Source organism: Engystomops pustulosus, chromosome 10 (genome assembly GCF_040894005.1).
Source record: "Engystomops pustulosus chromosome 10, aEngPut4.maternal, whole genome shotgun sequence".
NCBI lineage: Eukaryota > Metazoa > Chordata > Amphibia > Anura > Leptodactylidae > Engystomops > Engystomops pustulosus.
In genome coordinates this window covers 21,075,704-21,091,076 of record NC_092420.1, presented here as the reverse complement: position 1 = coordinate 21,091,076, position 15,373 = coordinate 21,075,704, and the positions used below count along the sequence as shown (strand labels likewise).

The 15,373-nt window shown below is 38.2% G+C and overlaps 1 protein-coding gene across 1 annotated transcript in view; it reads right to left on the bottom strand.

Annotated features, from left to right (window-relative positions):
* Nucleotides 1-6,001: 6,001 nt before the first annotated feature.
* The window catches only part of LOC140103667 (interferon-induced very large GTPase 1-like), a 28,269-nt gene continuing 18,897 nt past the window's right edge, over nucleotides 6,002-15,373 (bottom strand). Inside the window, exon 2 of the mRNA XM_072126845.1 lies at nucleotides 6,002-14,987. Within this exon, the coding sequence (XP_071982946.1) occupies nucleotides 7,759-14,985 (7,227 nt within the window). The 5' untranslated portion in view covers nucleotides 14,986-14,987 and the 3' untranslated portion in view covers nucleotides 6,002-7,758. The remainder of the gene's footprint in view (nucleotides 14,988-15,373) is intronic.

Genomic DNA, 15,373 nt, shown 5'->3' with positions numbered 1-15,373 from the left:
AAAAACCCTGTGAATTGCGGCGCAAAAGGAAATGCGGCCCACGGACCCTTAGTAAATGTGCCCCAGGGAGTTACGTAGATGTGAATCGAGATGGACAGAAATGACTGGTCCTCAGGGCTTAAAGGATTGCAATGACATGTCAGCGTTTTTGTAATTACAGAATAGTTCTCTGCTTATAGAAATCTGTATATTATGGAAACTATATCAATATATATGTGTGTAAGAATCTGTTTAGTTAAGCATTTGCTTTTATGAATCAGTGGATTGCTGTTTTGTTTCATAGTTTCATAGTTTATACAGTTGAAAAAAGACACTTGTCCAACCAAGTTCAACCAAGGAAGGGAAGGGATTGGATGAGGAAGGGATTTAGGGGAAACAATTCTATATAACATAACCATCAATGTTATTTAGGTTTAAAAAGGCATCTAGACCCTTCTTGAAGCTCTCTGCTGTCCCTGCTGTGACCAGCGCCTGAGGCAGGCTATACCACAGATAGACAGTTCTCATATTAAAAAAGCCCTGTCGCCTCCGGTGATTAAACCTTGATTTCTCCAAATGGAGACAGTGCCCCCTCGTCTTTTGATTTGATTTAATCTGAAACAACTTTCTGCCATATTTTTTGTATGGACCATTCATATATTTATATAAATTAATCATGTCCCCTCATAGTCGTCTCTTTTCCAGACTAAATAAATCTAGTTGTTTTAATCTTTCCTCATAACTGAGACCCCCCATACCCTTTATCATTTTTGTGGCTCTACGTTGAACCCTCTCCAGCCCCAGGGCATCCTTTTTATGGACCAGTGCCCAGAACTGGACAGCATATTCCAGGTGTGGCAGAACCAGTGCCTTGTACAGTGGTAATATTACATCCCTATCACGAGAGTCCAGACCACTTTTGATACATGACAAGATCCTACTAGCTTTACAGGCAGCTGATTGACATTGCATGCTGTTATTCAATTTATGATCTACTAGTACCCCCAGGTCCTTCTCAACAAGGGACTCTCCCAGATTTACTCCCCCAAGGACATATTTTGCCTTTGGATTATTGGCCCCTAGGTGCATAACCTTACATTTATCCACATTAAACCTCATTTGCCAAGTGGATGACCAAACATTCAGTTTGTCCAAGTCACCTGCAGCCTATGAACATCCGCCATAGACTGTATTACACTACACAGCTTGTACTACTACTCCCATCCTCCATAGACTGTATTACACTACACAGTTTGGTGTCATCTGCAAAAATAGACACAGTGCTATTAATTCCTACCTCTATATCATTAAATAGTAGTGGGCCAAGCACAGAACCCTGGGGTACACCACTCATAACTGGTGACCATTCCGAGTAAGAATCATTGACCACAACTCTGGATACGATCCTTCAGCCAGTTTTCAATCCAATTGCAAATTATTTCTGCCAAACCAATAGCCCTAATTTTACCCATCAGGCGTCTATGAGGGACAGTGTCAAATGCCTTTGCAAAGTCCAAGAACACAATATCCACAGCTGCTCCTCCATCCAGGCACCTGCTCACCTCCTCATAGAAACAGATAAGGTTAGTTTGACAACTTCTATTCTTAGTAAACCCTCGCTGGCTGTCACTTATTATACTATTTGATGTCACAAACTCCAGTATGTAGTCTTTTACTAACCCTTCCAATACTTTCCCCACAATGGAAGTTAAGCTTACAGGCCTGTAATTGCCTGGCAAGGTTCTAGAGCCCTTTTTATATATTGGCACCACATTTGCCTTGCGCCAGTCACTTGGCACCACACCAGACATTACGGAATCCCTGAAGATTTTAGATGGCGGTACAGCAATAACAGAACTGAGTTCTTTAAGAACTCTGGGGTGTAACCCATCTGGTCCAGGAGCTTTGTACACATTGATTTTATTGAGCTTAGATTGGATAATGTCTACATTTAGCCAGTCCAATATATTACAGGGTGCAGGACCCGCACTGGCACCACCCACGTCAGAAGTTCTTTCTTCTATTGTATAAACGGAGCTAAAAAACCAATTAAGTATTTCCTCCTTCTCTTGGTCTCCAGTCACCGATGCCCCATTTTCAGAATAAAGGGGTCCAACCTGTTCTGAACCATTTTTTTTTGCATTGATATACAGGTAGTCCCCGGGTTACGTACAAGATAGGGTCCGGAGGTTTGTTCTTAAGTTGAATTTGTATGTAAGTCGAAACTGTATAATTTATAATTGTAGATCCAGACAAAAAAATTTTTGGCCCCAGTGACAATTGGAGTTTAAACATTTTTTGCTTTAATGGGACCAAGGATTATCAATAAAGCTTCACTACAGACACCTTACAGCTGATCATTGCAGCCTGGGACTATAGTAAAGCATTCAGAGAGGTCACCAGAGGTCAGAGGGGTCTGTCTGTAACTATGGGTTGACTGTAAGGTGGGTGTCCTTAAGTAGGGGACCGCCTGTACCTAAAAAATTTCTTGGGATTTGTTTTGATATCTTTAGCCGCTTTCATCACTATCACTGGCTGATTTGATTTCCTTTTTACAGATTTTGGTAAGTTTTTTGTAAGTATTGAAAGCCTCAGGTGACCCGTCAGATTTATATTTTTTAAATGCCCTCTTTTTCTCATTAATTGCCCTTTTAACTGTAGCTGTAAGCCACGCAGGGTGTAATCTAGCCCGTCTATACTTGTTACCTATTGGAATAAATTTAGAAGTATAAAAACCCAGGATAGATTAGAATTTCTCCCATTTAACATTAGTATCATCATTTGACAGAATCCCAGTCTATATCCTGTATTGCAGCCCTGAATTTTTGGAAATTAGCCCTCTTAAAATTCAAAGTTTTCGAATTTCCCACCTGTTTCTGCTTTTTAAAGTTTAAGAGGAAAATAAAATTTTTTCTTAAAAATGTGTTTTTAATATTTACAGATGTCACTAATTATTGGAGTAGTCACCTGTGAGTATACGAGTTTGCTCTCTCAGCTGACCACCCATGTGACTTTGATCCCATGTGATGCATTCTAAATAACAGCGCTACGGTATAACTATTTAATCACTTGTGTTGCTTAGAGTTGTATGCACGGCTTGACAAAGTGCAGGAGAGCACAAAACAGCCTATCACTGGTGAGTTTTTGGTGAGTACGGCTTCTTTCATCTTTTCCATATTTTTTTATTAATCTGGTAAAATTTATCTAAAAAGGAACTAACTTGATTGGACATCCAATGTTACATGAACAATCAACTATGCAAGCACACCCCCAAAAGCATATGACGATGCCACATCTACGTAGCAATAACTAGATGATATTCAACATTAGGGTCTGAGTAGAAATATCCATTGTTAATATCTCTTTCTCAGAATCATTGCATGATTGCCTCCCCTTCTCAATGGTTGGATGTGGTCTATAAGTGTAAATTTAAGTTGACCCTCTACATGTCCCTTTGGCACAAAATGGCGAAAGACAAGCAAGTCCATGGATTTTTTTCTGATGATGTAACGATGCTGGTTCAGCCGGGTTTTACAATCCAGCGTTGTCTCATCCACATATGTCAAATTCCAAGGAAACCTTAAGGTGTCACTTGTGCAATCAAGGTAATGTTTTATCTTATTTCCTTTCCCTCATGAAGAAACTTCTCACCTTTCATCATGTAGGGGCAGTTTATACACAACCCATAGATATAATACCACTCAACGTCCGGTGGGTCACCCTACCATTTCAAAAATCTAAAAAGGATCAATACTTCTTAATAATGCAACTTTAAGTTATCTTCTTTATTAGACAAAAAGTATAGCAGTCTAAATAGTATTTGCAACATTTTGGTCTATACAAATCATACTTTTGTTAGGCACAGGTTGCACAAGGTATGAGGGAATAAGGAATGACTATGGCGTTATGACCCACCAGAGAAGACAATTTGTAAAGGATAACACTAGAGATGAGCGAGTATACTCGTCCGAGCTTGATGCTCGTTCGAGTATTAAGGTACTCGAAACGGCTCGTTGCTCGGACGAGTATTTCCCCTGCTCGAGATCGAGCATTTAATTAAAAAAACACAGTGAAGAACAATGAAGAATAGAATAAAAACAGTGAACACAGTGACCACAGGATCATTTAAGTGAAAAACACAGTGAAAAACACAGTGAAGAATAGATTACAGATGTTCGGCACATCTGCTTACTTGTCGGGAGATACGCGCGGAACGGCGCGAACAAAATAGCATGTGAAGAACAATATATATGTGTGAAGAACACATTGCAGAACACGGTGAGCAGGACAGAGACAACGAGGAGCAGCACAGAGACACCGGGGAGCAGCACAGAGACACCGGGGAGCAGCACGGAGACATGGGGCAGCGGCAGCACGAAGACATGGGGCAGCGGCAGCACGGAGACATCAGGGCACGGAGACATCGGGGCACGGAGACAGCGGGGCACGGAGACAGCGGGGCACGGAGACAGCGGGGCACGGAGACAGCGTATCTCCCGACAAGTAAGCAGATGTGCCGAACATCTGCAATCTATTCTTCACTGTGTTTTTCACTTAAATGATCCTGTGTTCACTGTGTTCACTGTTTTAATTCTATTCTTCACTGTTCTTCACATCTGCTAACTTGTCGGGAGATAATATACGCGCAGAACAGTGAAGAATAGATTGCAGATGTTTGTATACATCTGCTAACTTATCAGAAGACATTCTTTTTCAATTAATTAACACATTTTATTCCCGAACCATGGTCCCTTTGAAAAATGCTCGAGTCTCCCATTGACTTCAATGGGGCTCGTTATTCGAGACGAGCACTCGAGCATCTGGAAAAGTTCGTCTCGAATAACGAGCACTCGAGCATTTTAGTGCTCGCTCATCTCTAGATAACACCTGTAATCAGTCCCAGCTCCAAACCCAGGTGTTACCGGTTGGTGAACTGACCCATTTAAAGGGATAACACCACTGAATTCTACTCATAAAAGCAACATCAAAATAATCACTTTTTAAACTTTAATCATTTGATCTACTCCATGAATCTGTCCCACTTCATCTAGAACCCGGAAGCACGGAGAAGAGTAGCGAGTTATGCGATTATGATCAGTGTGAATGGGCTCCTAGGATATATTGCGACAAAGAGATTTTGGGGTTTCTAAGCTCTTCTGTGAACTATTTTTGGTAAAAATCTACCATCAGTTTGACGTTATACTTTTGGAAGTAGAAGCTTATACAGGCGGTCCCCTACTTAAGAACACCTGACTTACATACGACCCCTAGTTACAAACGGACCTCTGGATTTTGGTCATTCACTGTACTTTAGTCCTAGGCTACAATAAACAGCTATAACAGTTATCACAGGTGCCTGTAATGAAGATTTATTGTTTATCCTGGTTGTTATGACAATCCAACATTTTTAAAATCCAATTGTCACAGAGACCAAAAAAATTTTGACTGGGGTTACAATAATAAAGTATACGGTTCCGACTTACATACAAACTCACCTTAAGAACAGACCTACAGAACCTATCTTGTATGTAACCCAGGGACTGCCTGTATTTGTTTTGTGATGTGAATGTAAATGATGGTCTTAAGAGGGTGTATTTAATAGGATAACGGACCATAAGAGTTCAGTACCTGGTGTCCAGTGGTTCTTCACCTCCTCAGAGGTGCAGACATCTAAATAGATGGCAAGTATCCTCTAGGTTTAGGGCCTGCACCCAAATGTTCTCTTCTTATACTGCATGTATGCCCCAAGGTAGGTCAAGGTGGCTAGACAGTGAGACGGGTACGCAGCTATCTACGGAGACTCACTGTCGGGCAATGTGGCACATGCACAGTGGCGACGTGCCGGCTGTCATCTCTATCTGTGAGACAAAGAAGCAGAGACGAGGAAAGCAGTGACTGGGATGAGCCTGAGCTTTTGAGGAACTTTTGAGCCCACTCAGGCACCACAGCCTGAGGGAGTGCATTCCCATATATCTATGGTGATGTTTTCTCAAAAGAATGAGACATAAATCTTAATGCAGTTTATTACGTGTTTATTTTAAAGTGAAAATATACTTAATGTTTGCAATACAAGATTTAGCATCAAATTTTTATTTTTATGGTGAACTTTCTTCTATAAGGCACAAACATAGTCATATATTGTCATAGCCTCAACAACATTACATCATTATATAGACAAAGACAGCAAATGGTGAGAAAATACTAATCTGATATCAAGGAAAATTGATCAAAGAACAATGAAAAAAATAATAAAAGTCATATTGAGTTACATTGAGTATACTGTAGATTTATAGCAAAACATCCAGAAGCTAATGGAATATAATATTCAAACATTCACATGCAATAAACTGAAATTGTTATCTACCTTTTACCTGCAAATTATTTTTTCCCTTCAAACATGTTAAATCATACAAATTTAAATTGATAATCAGAGATTCCTTCTAATATTTGGATTGTTTATTTAAAGGGGTACACCGGGAATATAAACATCTGATTCAAAAACCCACAATGCTATAAATAAATGAATATAACAAAACTCAAATGTCATTAGTCACGCAATGGAGCTTAAATTTTACGGCCTTTCTAAAGTATGCAGAGTGATCACTAAGATGGCCGCCACTGGAAACTACAAGTATCATGATCCTTTAGTTCTCAGTAACAGCTCCTACCTCTCATGCTCTGCTCCCAGTGATGATCTAATAGACTGTCCTGCGCTGTTACCATAGTAATGATGTATGTAACTGCCATCACTGAGGTGACATCTCACCACAAAACCGGTCATGCACTGGATGCACTGCAACCAACCCACTACAGCCAGCCATAGTGATGATGACATGACCTGCCCCAGGCATGTGCAGGACATGTGATGTGGACATGTGACCGGCAGCCATCTTCTGTCCAGTGTTTGCTCCGCGCAGAGGAAATCAATGTGATTAAAGGGCCAGTAGCATTTTAATACTTCATTACAGTCTATGTCAACAGAATTTTCTGCTGAGGGGAGCATTTACATATTGGGGCTCATTTACATATTGGGGCTCATTTACTAAGGGACCGAATCTCGCATTTTCGTCGGGTTTCCCAACGATTTCCGAATTGCGCCGAATTGCCCCGGGATTTTGGTGCACCCCATTGGATTTTGGCGCATCGGCGCCGGCTTTCACGCGACAGAAATCGGGGTAAAACCGCGTAGTTTAATAAAGAATTTGTGTCGCAAGATCAGCACTCACATGCACCGGGAAGAAGCAGGTGAGCTCCGGCGGACCTCGGCGCAGCAGCGACACCTGGTGGATATCGGGCGCACGAACCTTGCTGAATCCCGGCAGACCCGAATCCTCATCGGAGAATGCGCCGCTAAATCGCCGCTGGACCGGGTAAGTAAATATGCCCCATTATCTTATATTTTAAGCACAGTTTTATTATCCAGTATTAGCTTGTATAGTAAATCTGGTGCAGAAAAATTCACTAAAACACAGTTTGGCAGTATATTTTAAAATCTGCCTAGTTTATTGATAAGCCACACCCCCTTTTCAGGCAACTTGTAAAAATTGTCTAAAACCGTTAGAATATGAAGAGCATTTGATGCTACTGACATCTAAATTCTGAAATATTTTCAATAAGGATCATCCCAATTTGTGTTAAATATATTTATCACAGAATCATTACTTATTACAAGATTATATTATATTATTATTACATATAGTGGCTACACTGACCAATCTATTTCACGACTAATAACATAATAGTTCAACTTAATGACAACATAATTTTTCCTTTAGGTGATTACACAAGTTTTTCTATCTCCTGAATGACTTCCTGTTTTGTAATCTTTTCCCATTGTGGTGGGATTGTTCCCCGACCTGCAAATCTGAAGCCATAATAATTTTCAAAATCAGATTTGAAGCGGCAGGTGACCCACTTCCAGTATAGTAAGTCAGATTTGTCTGGAGTAATGGACCATTCATTGAAAGGAGCTCCTTCATCTTGATATTTTCTGTACTCAAACTTTCTGCCATCACCTTTCACACACAATAAATTACTTCCTACAAGAGAAGTGCATATCTCTATGGAAAACTCTTTGGTGTTATGCCATGGAGTTCCTCTTAAACTATTTGGACGATGGAACTTCATACTGTGATGTCCATCGTGGTCACTTGTAGTATATGTGCAAACTGCTTTACAAAATGGACACTGTTCCCAGCATCCAGGAAACTGCTCACATAACATTGTGGATGTCATTTTTTGAAGACTGTCTAGATCACATTCTGATATCTCATCCTTTAGGTTTTTCACTACTATTTGTAAAGCCTTTGTCATTGCCTCCTTGAGAAATCCAATGTCAGTAATATCCTGGTATGCAACACTTTTCAGGTGTCTTGATGATAATTGCATGTCATTTTGAAGTCCCTGGCAAAATATTTCAATCCATGATTTGACATCTCCACGTTTGTCTGAGACCTCTACAGTTGCCCTTTCTATAATGTTTGATATCATCGTTTTAAAATAATCCACTTTAATCTTCAAGATATCAGAGATCTTGATCTTTTCTTTACAATACTTGACAACACAGTCTCTGATAAAGTCTTCTACTGCTGATTTAGGATGGTTGATATAACTGATATAATCTGTAAAACATTCCTTCTCTGCCAGTGACTTGAGTAGACCAAACTCTAGTTTTGATCTGTTCCCATTCAAAGCCTGATCATTACATTTTATATCACTTGCTAACTCAATTGCTGCTCTTTTGTTGACTTCTTGCTGGATCGACCCTTTCAATGTATTGCACAAGAGCTGAGCTAATGACGCTGTATCCTTAGTTTTTTTGCAGGAGATTTTAAAACTCTGACAGAATTCATTCTTCTTATTTTCTAGGTAAACAAGCGGATCATTAGCTTTTCTAAAAGCCTCTGAAATCTGGTTGAATTTTTTGGCTGCTTTTTGGCACAAGAACAGAGATACATAAAATTCGTAGTCTCGTAAAAATTTAAACTTTCTATCCAGCATATTTTTTATTTCTGTATTGAGCATATTCAGAATTTCGTGAAAATAGACCGGCTGATAATCCATTATCTGCTCTGCTTTATCATTAATATATTCATCAACTCGCCTCTGTAGAGTAGATGTTGTATGTTCTATTGTATCTTGATCATTTTGTTTGAGATCTTCAGATAAAAACACCCACTTTCTTTTACTTTGAATATATTTAAGGAACACTTTAAGAAAGTTTTTCCAGTTGTAAGAATCCTGGATGGTTTCAACAACTTTATTCTCTGCTCTGAATTGTTCAAGGAAAATATTTTCCAAATCTGCGTGGATCTTGGGAGGTTCAGGCAATTGTGTTGTGGCAGCTACTTTATTTATCAAATTATTCCACATGTCATCAAATTTTTCTTCTAACTTTTTATCATTAAGATTTGTTCCTTTTAAAGTCAGGGCCAAATTTTTGCTTTCCTGAAACATTTTATCTTCATATTTTTCCTTAAGAGTGTCTAAAGTTTTACTATTCTCTTTTGCTTTAAATAAGTCATCTGCTTTTTTCTTCATCTCTGCTATAAGATCCCCTTTAAGAGTTAAGAGTCTGTTCTCTGTACTTGCCCTCCATTGTGCTAATAACTCACAGTTTTTTTCTTCTGTGAAAAACTTATTCAGATCTTCCTGAATGTTTTTGTATTTTTCTTCAAGATGTTTGGCTAGAGAAGCCACATTGACATATTTTATTGTATCATTGTGAATTTGATTGATGATTTTATTTTGTAATATCAGCATGTGCTCTCGTAAAGACCAGGCCCAATGACTATATTTTGTTTCCAATGTATTATAAGCTGCAATTTGTAGAGAATTCTTAAAGCTGAAAACAAAATTTTCATTCAGCAATGCGGTCCACAGATCATTCACACGGGCTTTAAACATGGAAATGCTCAAAATATTTGCTGCTTTTTCCTGTTTCCCTGAATTGAGGATGATCTTCCTTAACTCTTTCACATTTTCACTATAACTTGGATTTGGAGGGGCCATAGGTGGGTCGCCTTCCCATAAATGGGCAAAATAGTGAATATGTGTGTTTACATCAAACTGAATGACATCATTAAAGCAAGTGACATCACAGTGTTCCTGCTCCGCTGCACACAATGTCATCTTATCCAGTTTTTCTTGAAGTCGTCTTCTTCCCTCCATATTTTTTTCTTTGGCTGTGATCTCTCCAACATTTTGATGAACAAATAAACAGCTTGGTTTTAGATTTACTTGTTTCATTCTCAAAAATGCTTGGACAACGATCTGTAGAATGTCTTGCATTTCACAAGGATTTTCACCAAAAATGTTGATTACGGTTATATTACCCAATCCAATTACAAATGTAGCCAGCTCATTGTCACGGTTCACCGAATCCTTATTTGATAGTTCAACTGCTCGTAATCCCTCAGTGTCAATAACAAGAACATACTGAAAATTTAGTTCATGTTCAAGTTCTTCATCAACCTTAATAAGTTGCATAAATGCTCCTCGAGTGCATCTTCCAGCACTTACTGCAAACTGAAGGCCAAACATGGCATTGAGTAAAGTGGATTTCCCTGTACTCTGTATCCCCAGCACTGAAAGGACATAAAGCTTTTTATCTCCTATTATTCCTATCAGTTCATCAAGGACAGCTCCTATCCACTTTAGTGGTACATGTGCAGCGTCACCGTCCATAAGCTCCACTGGATACCCTGAAACCAAAAGTTGTGCTGCAGTTTTTGATAAAGTGGAAAAGCTTTTGTCTTTTTCAGGAAATATTTCTAAAGCTTCATAAATCTGCCCCAGCTCTCGTAGTATATGCTCAAGACCAAATGTTGAAAAATTGATTTTAGTAGAAAGTTGTTCCAAGCAGTCATCAAATTTCTGTAGAATGGCTTTATTATTGGTCTTTTGTTTTTTGGCTTTTAACTCCGACCAAACATTGTGATAGTTTTCATATAGAGCTGATAATGTTTCTGAAGACAAATTATCCAAAAACATTTTAAACCATTGGAGAAAATACAATTTTAAGCTTTGGTCATGTGAGTGTAGAATCTGTAGGAACGATCTCATAAAGTCGTTCAGAGGAAATGCTTTCTCTAGTTGTTTGTTCCTTAATGATTGTTTTTCAGATTTAATGTTACTCTCCTGTACCTGAATGCTCACATTACTTTTATTCTTCAGTCTAGTGAGTTCCTTGTCTAATTGGCACCACTTGTGCCAGAGATCACCTTGTAATGGCAGAAAGGTCTCTTTCATGGCCAAGACAGGTTTCTCCTTGAGTAGGGAAAGCAGAACCTCTGCTTCTTCTCTTCCTTGCTTGGACAAATCCTTGTCTAAATCAACCATAAATCCATGACTTCTGGCAATGATTTCACATTTGTTAAGCGAACATCTTTGTTTTGAGTTGCTCAGTAATGATTGTATTGCATTTGTTATTCCATTTACCAAATCTGCTTCATTTCTGTCTTTCAACCCTATTTTTAACTTTAAGCCAGGTTTTGGTGGAATACAGGCTTTGTCTGCAAGAAGACAAATTATTGGTATGGGAGATTTTAATAAATGTTGCAGAAGCTTTGTACCTTTCTCTTCGCGTGCATCAGGTTCACTGAACACGACTACAATGACCGAGGAAATCTTTAGTAAGAATTGCACTTGTTTATCAAGTTCTCTGGCATCACCATGTAGATTAATAAATGCAGTACAGTCATCATATGCATCATCATCCTTCCCTCCTGGGCAATACCAAGCAATCTCTGCAGCGCCGTTCATGAGCACAGACTTCTTAGTGCTTCCCTTACAATGGCGGTGATAAAAGATGTCATGTCTCTGCTTACTCATCAGCCAGTTGATTATTTGTGACTTTGAAGAAGTTGATGGACCAAAGCGAATAAAAGATACAACAGAAGTTTCTGCCTCAGTCACAAATTCATTATTAGATTTATCATCCTCATGGGCCTTTCTTTTTGTTTTCCATTTCTTCTTAACTTCTTGAAAAGACCAAAGAGGGAACTCAATGCACTTTGTGCTGGGATTAGGTATCAGCAGTGGTAGAGCAAACTGACAAATGGAAAGTTTTGTGTAAATATATTGTCTCATAAAATCATTAGCACAATGAAGGATTGCCATCTGCACGTCCATGGGGTGAATGGGTTGTTCATTACTTGGATTATTTTCATCTGATTCCTCATTCCCGTCATCAAGGAAATCATCTACAGAATTGTCACACATGTCATCTTCACTTTCATTTTGTGTCAATGTCAACTTTTGATCCAGATCATCATCACTTTTGCACTGTAAATATCTAGCTCTATAGTCCAAGGTAAGCAGCTTTTGTAGGTAATGGAAAACAAGTTGGTTTCCTTTACTCTGGGTGTCAGACATGGAAGATCTAAATATCTTATGAAAATCAGCTTTTTCCATCTTTTGTGGATAATATTTTACAAGGTCAAGCCTCTCTAACAATTGCAAAAAATCAGAGTTGGTGTTTATCATGTCAGTTTGTTGATCAGGATTTATTATTGTTACTTTGCTTTGACAAGTATTTTCTAGTTGCTTCGCAATTTCAGCTACGCTGATTTCCTTTTTTACTTTACTTTCATAGACAAATTCCCTTAGATTTTCTTCCAATTTTCTCCAGTCACAACATTCAAATGGTTGATGAAGGATATTATTAACATCAGGTAAAATACAACCTTCCAGCTGAGTTGTCATATATCTCATGCGATCTGCTTTCTGCTGTGCAGACATTTCTTTGTTTTCGCCTGGAGATGTTAACCCTGTGTATAGGACGAATGCTTGCGCCCGTTCATCACATAGACTTTTTAGCGTTGTATATTCTTTATAGGCTTCTTCTATGCTGTTTTGCAAGAATTCTATCTCTCTCCATCCTAAACTGTTACAAAAGCAAAGATTTTTCACACAGAATCCAGAATTACTTGCTATAAGGAGAACCAGTAATTCTATTTCTTTATCTTTCACTTTTTTTGTGGTTTTTAAAAATGAATCAAGTGATGCACTGACATGCAGGGTTGCTTGAATCTTTGCTTGATATTGTTTTTCTCTGGATGATGACAGAGACATTGCAATCCTAGAAACATTTTCTTTTGATTTCTTTAAAACATCCAGGAGCCCCTCGAAGTCGGACACAGAAATCTGATCACATTCATTCTTCTCAGAAGTATAAATCCATCTCATGATAAATGAAGCTTCAGGAAAGTTATCGACTGAGTAAACATGGGTTTCAAGTAGTTCTTGCAGTGAAAATCGTATGCTATACAGATCTTTCTGTGCATTTTCTTGATATTTTTTAACAACGCTCACTAAAAATTCTTGAAGACCTTTATCTGACAGGCAAATATTCACCCAAGCCGTGTAGCTGTTTGTGGTCTCACACAAAGATTGTTTAAAGTCAATTAGTCTCTGCAAATGTTCCTCAGCATCTTCAGCTTTCCAGGACTTTACATCTTCCAAGAACAACTTTGTTTTTTCCATTGTAGCTAAAAGATTGTCACCAACTATTGTTTTTGAAGTCAGACCAGTGGAGAATGTGTAAGAATCCATTAAGTATGAAGAAAGTTTTATGACATCTGTAAACTGATCTCTGTGATTACTCACAATAATTTCCCATACTGGCATGAGCTGAAATCCACGATCTATGACACTCCAAGTCTTGTTACTTGTTACAAGACCTGCTTTCCATTGAAAGATGGAATCAACAGCGGAAGGACCCCCTGTTTTGGTGGAAAAGAACTGGATATCTTTTTGAAATTTGGAGATTGTTGATCTGTCTATGGAACCTTGTGTATTTGATTTTGATAAGTCAAAATCTCCTCCATTTTCAGCATAACTAGCACCAACATAGTGATTTAGTGCTTCTGATGTGATTCTTTTAGCTTCTTTCAGCTGATCAGATGTAATGCCTTCCATGAAAGCTTTCCACCAATATATTCCCCCAAAGTGTATAGGGCCCAGGTTAGCATGGGAACCAAATCTTTGGAAAAAATCATTAGCTTTCATTCTTACAATGTTATTATCTGATTGTATAGAAATTAGTTTTTCAATATCTTGTAGATTGTTTAGAGCTGCCTGCGAGAGCCTTAGCTGATCTTTAGTAAAGTAACAGGAGGCTAAAGGAATGTAATTGTATCTTGTTGTACAAACATAAGTTTTCTGATTTGAGTGTTTACTGTTTTTTTCAGAGTCTGAATCTTGACTATAATCTGTGTTTGTTTTTAAACCAAAGCCCCAAAAACCAACATTTAATGAGCTACTTAAGCTTAACCCTATCTTTTCAACTATTTTCTGAAAACGGGATTCCTCTATTTTAGATGAAAATTCCTTTAGTTCAAATACTGGACTTTTTTCTGGTCCAAGAAGTTGAAACGTTTTTGGAATACACAACAATGGTTCACGCTTTTTAAACACATCCTCAGTGTTTTGTGTTTGGAAAATTCCCTCAAGTGCCAAACCTCCAGAAGCATGTTTAAGGACTTCTTCATCTGTTATATTATCATTTTTCTTAAATGATTCTTCCATGCCCTGAATCTGGTTTTCATAATACTCTATAAGATCCACAAATGACTTATCAGGTGGTGCAGAACAGACAGAGGGTATTTCTAGGGCTTTACGAACCTCGTCTTCTTTTTCCTTGACCATTTTATCATGTCGATCTTCTCTTTCAGACCTTAATTTTTTTAGCTCATCAAGGACTTTAAATGCTTGTTCATTTTTTTCTTTCATTACCTGTCTACGCTTTTCTTGTATTTCCTGGACATTTGTAGTCTTATCTGGTAGATTGAATAGTTTACGCAATGCTCTTCTTTCCCATTGAAAACGTATGTTCTCCTCTAGCAATGAGCAGTCTTCAGGCAGAATGTATTGAGTTGATTTTACATTATTAATGCCCAGTTTTTCTTTCAGCACATTGAGCCAATACTCAGAATCTAAGCCAGTCTCTTGAAGTTTATTAGGGAGTTCAGCATCAGTAGAAATTCCATCCTCATCGTCCGACATTTCTATAGAACAAATAAAATAATCAAACAAGATTATTATCGGCTATTTCCTAGAAAGATTATATATAGATATGTGATCAAACTCTTAATTTTTAAAAATAAATTAATTCTAGAAATTAATTCAGTTTTATGCCTATATAAGAGATAAACAGTAATGATACATTTTTTTTTAAATGCTACAGTATATGCCAGTGATGGCGAACCTTTAAAGGTCGAGTGCCTAAACTGCAACCCAAAATTTTTTGCAAAGTGCCAAAACAGCAATTCAAGCAGTAACTTGCAATTTTCTTGCTCCGTGCTGTACCACAGCTTTTAATGGGCCTGAGGGCACCAATATCTTTGTCAGAAGGAGAGGAAATTTGGGTTGTCACTGGAGCTTTCCTTGACAG